Source organism: Cicer arietinum, chromosome 7, assembly GCF_000331145.2.
Source record: "Cicer arietinum cultivar CDC Frontier isolate Library 1 chromosome 7, Cicar.CDCFrontier_v2.0, whole genome shotgun sequence".
NCBI lineage: Eukaryota > Viridiplantae > Streptophyta > Magnoliopsida > Fabales > Fabaceae > Cicer > Cicer arietinum.
In genome coordinates this window covers 57,703,425-57,712,302 of record NC_021166.2, presented here as the reverse complement: position 1 = coordinate 57,712,302, position 8,878 = coordinate 57,703,425, and the positions used below count along the sequence as shown (strand labels likewise).

The 8,878-nt window shown below is 28.3% G+C and overlaps 1 protein-coding gene across 1 annotated transcript; it reads left to right on the top strand.

The window, feature by feature from the left end:
- The first annotated feature begins 3,280 nt into the window (after positions 1–3,280).
- On the top strand, positions 3,281–4,094 carry LOC101494327 (uncharacterized). Its single transcript, XM_004510365.3, has one exon. It carries the CDS (start codon positions 3,335–3,337, stop codon positions 3,899–3,901), a length of 567 nt encoding a protein of 188 aa, XP_004510422.1. The 5' UTR covers positions 3,281–3,334; the 3' UTR covers positions 3,902–4,094.
- The last annotated feature ends 4,784 nt before the right edge of the window (positions 4,095–8,878 follow it).

Below are 8,878 nucleotides of genomic sequence, written 5' to 3'. Positions count from 1 at the left end.
TATATATATATATATATATATATATTACTAATTCACGAGAGTTGTAATTAATTGATATTAGGAGTATCATAATATAAGGAAAAATAGAAATTGCAATATCAGTGTAAAAAAATATGAATTTTACACTAACATCTATTTAAAATTATTTCTTCCGTCAAATCACAGAAAGAGTACTTCAAAATTGATAGTGCGGTATGGAAAAATTGTAGATGAGACTGTATATTTCCATTAAACTCTAATAATACTTCATAGGAATAACATTTCTAGATTTTAGTTTTTAATTCTTGAAAAAAATACACCTTCAGATTTAGACACAAATGTTACAAAATCCGTCAACATTGGCTGGCTACGGTTTGTTCCTAATGTGATTCAATAGATTGTTTCTTACACATTTGTGTTTTGTAGCATTTAGATTTATCTTGCTTTGTCTCGAACCCATGAGTTGTTTGAAAAATGACACCAATTCATCACAATTCAGAGTAGGTTTAGTTATACTATAGTGACAGATTAATTTTGATAAAATAGTGATTTCAATATATTATCAAATATATTTACGTAAATGTTAATTAAACAATAAATAAAATGTGTTAGAGTTCGTTTATGTTATTTGCAAATTACAAGCTAGAATACTTGCCACTAATCTATGTATAAATAGCATCTCACATTTATTGTAATTAATTATTATTTTATTAATATAATTTTTTATTTATACTTTTTTCAATATCATATTTAATATCAATATTTTGCATATTCTATTAAACATATATCCGTGTATGACATGTATCAATAGATGACATTATACTATGAGACAACTTAGATAGGGGTCTTTGTTTACTTCAACACATCTTAAATATTCTTTGGACATATTCCAAATACATCTATGAAGATTAAAGATGCGTTAAAACAATGATGACTTGACCATTGCGAGGTTAAAGATATTAAATGTGATTACATTATTTTATTTTAATTTTACTTTAGCTTGATATATCTTACAATTATTATTAGCTTTGTTATTGTCTATGCACTGCATACTGTCAATCAGTTTGTGTTTCCCCCCACCGTAGTACATTGAGAAGTTGTTCTTCGTATTCTTGTGTATATTTGAGGTACTCAATTTCATAGTCTTCTTTTTCCTTCATCCTCTTCTTTGGAGTTATGTGTTTAGTTTAATGTTGATCTCAATTTTTTTTTTTAAAGATATTCTCTCGTATCTTAGAAGAGCAAGAAACCATGTATTATTTTATGCTTTTCTAGTAGCCCCCACTTATGATTAATTAAATTTATTAGAGAGTTTTATTATAATTTCATGGATTTTAATCATTCTAAGTTATCATAGAATATAAAAAAATGTCTCATTATTATTTTTTAGTCTATTTTTTAATATAACATAAAAATGCCAATATCACGTAAAGATGGATGGTTTCACGTACACACAAATACAATTTGTAGACTTTTAAAATAAATAAATATTATTCATAAATTTATAAAAATAGATGGAAGAAAACTCCGATTAAACTTTAAAAGTATTAAGCCAAACTACCTTAAGTCCTATCGATTTGCACTTGACAATGATACTTCAAAGCACACTGATTAGTTTGTTACAATAAACTACGCGAGAGGATAATTTAGATTATATATACTCCACTTGTCTGTTAAAGGTTCCTTTTCATAATAATAGATGTTGATTTTTCAAATTGGGCTGCTCTAAAAAAAAAGTACCTAAGAAAGAATTTATATTATTAAATTTATCATTATATTTTTATAATAACATGAAAAGGGCAATATCACATTTAGAGATGGCTTCACTACTTAACCACCAGAATTGAAGCTTCGTCGAAACCTATTCCCATCACTTGCCTCACTTCTTTTTCATCTATCCATTGGGTCAGTTACTTACAACTTTTTTTTTATTAAAAATGATTTTGATAATACTATTTTTTTTCAATAATATTACTAGAATATAAAATTTAATATAAAATAAAATACAAATACATAGATTGAAACACAAATACAAAATACGACTCTTCTGTATTTTATAAACATGACATAAATACTAAGTCATTTTGAAAATTATTTTATATTCAAATCTCTAAAACTTAATCTCTAATTTTTATTTATTTTATAATACATAATAAATAGACCCTTAAAATATTTCAATGGAATTAAAACAAAAAAACTACAAATAGTAATTGTCTTCAGTTAATAAAATAAAACTACATAAGGATTATGGGATTAATTACCCAATTAGGATGTTTTTTTTGGTTTTTTATATTTTATTCAATTAAAATGTGTTACTTATGCTTAAGAATAAAAATATTAATTCTTATTAACTGACAATATAAAATAATTTTATATTATCATAGCGTATAAATTAAACTTTAAAAGAAATGAAAAGAAATGTGAGAACTTATAAAATCACATGCATAAATGTCTTTAAGCAAAAGTTAGATATCTTAAAAGAAAAATAGAAAATATAAAGAGAATAAAAATCAAATATTTATTATTTAATTAATTGAAACGTTTTTCTTTGCTTGTTATAAAATTTATTTTATATATTTATTATCTTTATGTTTTTTTTATGTTTTATAAATTTTTTATTGATTGTAATGAAATATTTATTTCTATTCTTTTTATCATATTTAGTTTTTTTAAGAACATTTATATCATTTTATAAATGCATATATTTTTTACTTTCATACTTTTTTTTTTCATTTTCTCTTATACTAAATTAATAAATAATCAACTTATTCTTTATTATTATTATTATTATTATTATTATTATTATTATTATTATTATTATTATTATTATTATTATTATTATTATTTTCACTGTCTTCTCTTTCATCCATCTTTCCTTCATTAATCAATAAAATATAAAAAAGATAAAAACTAAATTGTCCTGATTTAATTTTTTTAAAGACTAAAAATTTTATTTAATTTTTTTAAAGACTAAAAATTTTATTTAATTTTTTCATGGCTAAATTGAGTCTCTATTTTTAACTAAATTGAATCTTTATTTATTTAGACAAAAATCTTCTCTATTTAGCAGAAGGTTCCCTGAAAATACTTCATATTTTTATGATAATTACAAGAAAAATGCCAATTCACGATGGCTTCACAACTTAAAGACAAACACAAGTTGAAGACCACGAGCATATAGTAAAAACTACTTGACTAATGATTGTCATATAATGTCAAAATCTATTGATACATTTAATTTGGACCAAACTCTTATCTACAAGCAAACCAAAATCCTCTATATATATCCAATAATTGTCATTGCAACATATATAAAAAAAGAAAAAGAAAATAGTGATAAAGAGAAACCTCAAAAATGTCTAGGAACAGAACATTATTAGAGAGTGCAGGGGAATGGTTTGAATACAACGACAAAGGTAAATGGTTAAATGAAATGAAAGGTAGCATAAGTTTAATTGCTCAAATAATTGTAACTATGACATTTTCACTCGCCACTAATCCGCCGGGCGGCGTCGTCCAAGTTGGTCTAAGTGACAAAGCTTTTTGTTCCGGTTTAGTATGCGCCGGCGAAGCCGTCATGGCTACGGTGAACCATAATAAATATTTAGGATTTATGATATGCAATACAATTTGTTTCATTGCATCAATAAGTGTTTGTCTATTGCTTGTTAGTGGAATTCAAATCAACAATTCATTTTCAATATGGCTCTTATCAACAGGAATGTGTGTCTCACTCACAAGTCTTGCTCTTACTTACTTGTTTGCTGCTTCTATGGTCACACCAAACTCTATTTGGAACTCTATTGCTGGAAATGCGTTTGGTGTTGTTGTTATTGTTTGGGTTGCTTTTGTTGTAATTGTTATTGCTATTTATCTCATTGTTAGGTTCTTTGTTAGGAGTCTCAATAAATGCGCCAAATGATGTGTTTTTTTTAATTAAATTAGAGTCCTTGTTCTTTTAGTGTATGTCACAATAAATGTTTTTAAGAGTCTTAATTGTGTAGTTATTTTATGGCTTTTCCAATGGTCTTTATGTAAAGGGGGTTTGGCTGCTTGTGGAATAAATGTAAGAAACTTCCTAGCTTAATTTTCAAGATTATGTTATGTGTTTGTTATTTGGTGAATTATTTATATACAAATTTTCCACATGATCCCACATAAGGAAAAACAAAATAATATTATCATGCAATAATAATTACATAAATATATTATAAGCAACTTGTGATTGTTACTTAGGAGATCATCCCAAATCAAACATCCTCAATGCTCAATCAAAATACTAACAACTTTTCTCTCCGCACTGTTTATTTCTCAAAGTCGAGATTTTTGAACTAGCATAAGGTTGTTTCATAACTATAACACAATATTTTGTTTGGTCGTAATCACCACTTTATGGAGATTTTCCAACATGATTTGTTTGTAGTGAGCAAACGACACTTAAACTCCAATTATTCTAGACTAGATAGTTTGTTTGGTCAGAATATTGTGTCTAGTAACTAATACGAGTTATATTAAAAGAGTATAATGGATATTCCAATTTGTTGCAACAAATTTATAAGAATCTTAATGGATTACAATTTCAACGAGAGTATATTAACATATAGTTTATCCCCTCTATAAATATTAACAATCCCCACCATAAAATTTTAACAGGACTCGCAATATAGTAATTTTAGATTTTGAAATACATATATTTACATCGATCGACTAACACTAAAATGGATGGTAAATTACCACTTTAGTTCATGAAAATGTAAAACGACGTCATTTTAGTTCTTGACTAAGTTAAAAACTCAAATTAGTCAGCAAATTATCTATGAAATATACAAATTAGTGTCAAATTAGTCAATGACTATTACAATGCCAATAACTAAACTATTTGATATTTCGATAATTTGATAACTAATTCAAGTTTTGACTAAGTCAACGACTAAAGTGAAAGTGTCTTCCACTTTCAAGTGGTTTATCCTAATGTCAAACAAACCACTAAAATTTTCTTCTTCAACTTTTATCTATTTTTTCCTTTTTTGTAACCCTATTATAAACCTTCTATTATCAAACTATTATTCAAACAAGGTATATTGATCTTTTTTTTTTCTTCAACACGATCTAGTGTACAAAGCCTAGAAAATAATATATCTAAAATGATACTTTGACATGTTCAGAACCTAGAAGAAGTAAAATAGTTAGAAAAGAGAAAAATTATGGATTAGACTTCTTTATGTTCCTTGTAGAAGGTACAAATGATTTTATTAACAGTTATGGACCAATTTGATACAATTTAGAGAGTGACCCAGACACATATGAAAAGGCAATAAAGTCTCAAGACCCTGCCTTTTGGAAAGAAGTCATCCAAGAGGAAATGGACTCAATTATGGGGAATAAAACTTGGAAATTAGTAGACCTTCCACCTGGATCCAAACCAATAGGTTGTATGGATCTTTAAGAAGAAAATGAAATTTGATGGTACCATTGATAAATTCAAAGATAGACTTGTTGCCAAAGGGTTTACACAAAAAGAAGGTATCGACTACTTTGATACTTATGCACATGTTGTAAGAATTGCATCGATAAGAGTGCTTTTGACACTAGCTTCTATCTATAAGTTTGTAATTCATCAAATGGATGTCAAAACTACTTTCCTAAATGGAGAGTTAGATGAAGAGGTGTATATGAAAAAAATTGAAGGATTTGTTATCAAAGAGCAAGAACATAAAGTGTGTAAATTGACTAAATCTTTATACGGGTTAAAACAAGCACCCAAACAATGGCACCAAAAGTTTGATAAAGTTTTGCTCTCTAATGGATACAAAATAAATGAATGTGACAAGTGTTTTATAGTAAATTTCATAATGGAAATGGTGTTATGTTTTGTTTATATGTGGATGATATGTTAATCTTTGGCACCAATTTAGATGAGGTAAAAAAAAAATTAAAACTTTCTTATCAAAAAATTTTGATATGAAAGATTTAGGTGAAACAGCTGTGATTTTAGGAATTAAAATCATTAGAGATGGAGTAAATATTAGTTTATCTCAATCTCACTATATTGAGAAAGTGCTAAAGGAATTTGATCAATTTAATTGCAAACATATTTTTACCCACATTCGATCAAAATGTTAATTTACAACCACATAAAGGATGTCATGTGGCACAACTAGATTATTCAAAGATAATTGGATGTTTGATGTATGCCATGACCTATATCAGACCTGATATAGCATATGTTGTAGGTAGATAAAGTCGGTATACTAGCAGTCCAAGTAAAGAACATTGGCATATTAAATCATTTGAAAGAAACATTTAACTATAGTGGATATCCTTCAGTTTTTGGAAGGATATACAGATGTCAGTTGAGTAACTTATGTTGAGGATCATGCTTCCACAAGTTGATGGATCTTAAACCTTAGTGGAGGTGCAGTTTCCTGGGCATCAAAGAAATAAACTTACATTGTTGACTCCACCATGGCTGTAGAGTTCATTGCCTTAGCTGCAGGTAGTAAAGAGGTAGAATGACTAAGAAAGTTGTTGTATGAGATACCAATTTGGCCAAAGCCAATCGCACCAGTATCCGTACATTATGATAGTCAATCCACACTATCCAAAACATATAGTCAAGTATATGATAAAAAATCTAGACATATTGGTCTAAGACATAGCTATGTAAATGATTTAATTTTAAATGGAGTAATATCCATAGTGTTTGTAAGAACTAAAAAGAATCTTGCAAATCCATTGACGAAAGGTCTGACAAGGGACATGGTTTTGAATATATCGTAGTTTTGTGTTGTTTCTTTGTTTTAGTGCAGTGCTGAATTAGTGAGAAATCAACATGACCTATATGGAGTATTTCAGCCATATCTGGAGTTTTCGATGACCAATTATAGTCAAATCAAGTGCAAATGAAAGCTAAGATCCATAACTACAACTTTCATGCAGCCATCGGAACCCAATTCAGACTCTAAAGAGGAGAAAAATGCAGAAAACGTAAAACAAAAGAAGTTGTGCGCCTGAAGCGCAATAGCCGCGCCTGAGGCGCATTTTCAGCATTTTGCCACTGTTGGGACGCACTTGAAACGCAAATTTCGCACCTGGGGCACATGGCACGCGGTTGAATGTTTAAAAACGCATTTTTTCACTTTTAAGGAATCTTTTTTACTATTGAAAAGTGGGGAGACTTGTGCCCTAGCATAGAAACTCAAAGACGAATGTTTCTAACACCATTGGAGCAGTTTTATCAAGAATCATTCATGAATCTTTCTTGTAATTCTTCTCTAATCTCTATCTTTTCTATCTTTGTCATGAGTAACTAAACCCTATTTGTTAGGGATGAGTATAACAAGATGAAACGCTTATTTTTTATTTGATTTCTAGTTATATGAATGAGTTTATTGAATTATTTTTCTCATATATGTGCTTAATGCTTTTTATTGCTTGATCAACATTAAAATGTTCGACGATTTGTATTTTAAAACGGAAGTGGACTTTACGAATACTTGAGATGAGAAATTCATGAATTTGTAGTCTAAGGATATATGCAGGTCATTAAACTAATTAAGTTAGTTGCAAGGCAATAGTTTAACAAGAGAATTCATGTACGATAAGGTTTAATTGTAATCTTAAATCCACTAAGAAATTAGGGGTTAATTTGGAATTAAATGTTTTGTCACTAAGACATTAGGGCAAGAATAATAAAGAGAATTCGGTAATAATTCAATAAAGGAATTCAGTAACTAGGATCAAATTAGACACCAAGGTTGGATTCGAAGTGAATCTCATCAATGACATTTTTCTTATCATAAATGATCAATTTTATTACTGTTGTTAATTTTAAATATTATTTCAATCAATTTGGAAACTTTTTGTTCAATTTTCGTAATTAAATATAATTCAATAGTAAAACGCAATCCTTGAGTTGGACACTTGATACTACTATTTTAATTATTACTTGCAACGATTCAGTACACTTGCTAAAACACTATCAAGTTTTTGGCACCGTTGTCGTGGATTGCCATATCACTCTTGAATCACAAAAGTAGTCCTCCCATTTTATTTCTCCCAAGTTTTGGTCCCTCAAACAGAATTTTGGTCTAAAACTTGACGAAATGTCATTTTTTAAGTCACACCACACCATTTATGATCATAGATTTCAGGTACAATTGTTACACCACGAGATCTTGATGATGGTGTAACTTAATTCAACGTAAAAACATGAAATTTCATCAAGTTTTGGGCCAAATTTCTTTTTGGGGACCAAAACTGAGGAGAAATAAAATGGGGGGACTACTTTTGCGATTCATCTAATATAGGGGGGCCAAAACTGCAATTAAGCATTTAATTTATTTACTTAATTGAAATTTTTTTCTCCGCAATAAATTTTTTGCTTTTATTTAAATTTAAATTTTGAAAAAAAATTGTTTTTCTTTTATTTTCTATTTTTATTTGTTGAGCTTGCTAGTGGTTCGTCTTTTCTTTGTTTGAGATAACTATTCGCTGTAGAGTATGAACGATATTCTACTACAATTATATGAAGAGTGTGATACTTGTCTTATATCTGGTATATGTTGCATGATTGAGTAACAAATCTTGAAAGATACATTTTTAAAATATCGCACTCAGATCCCTTAGATGCAGACTCTTAGGTGTGACTTTTGCAGAGAAGGACATATGAATGGAACTTGTTTTAATGACTATGTCAAAGTAATAGAATATGAAGATTTGTTGGTCAAAGATGCAAAAAACGACGAGTGTTATATTCAAAAGATCAATTGGAAACAAATTCTACCTCCTAAAATTCTATCCAAATAATCAAATGACAAAGACTATCACATTATGGACGTTTTTATTGAATTCGTGAAGAATAGCATGGTTTCAATTGAAAAATTTGAAAGTCAATGTG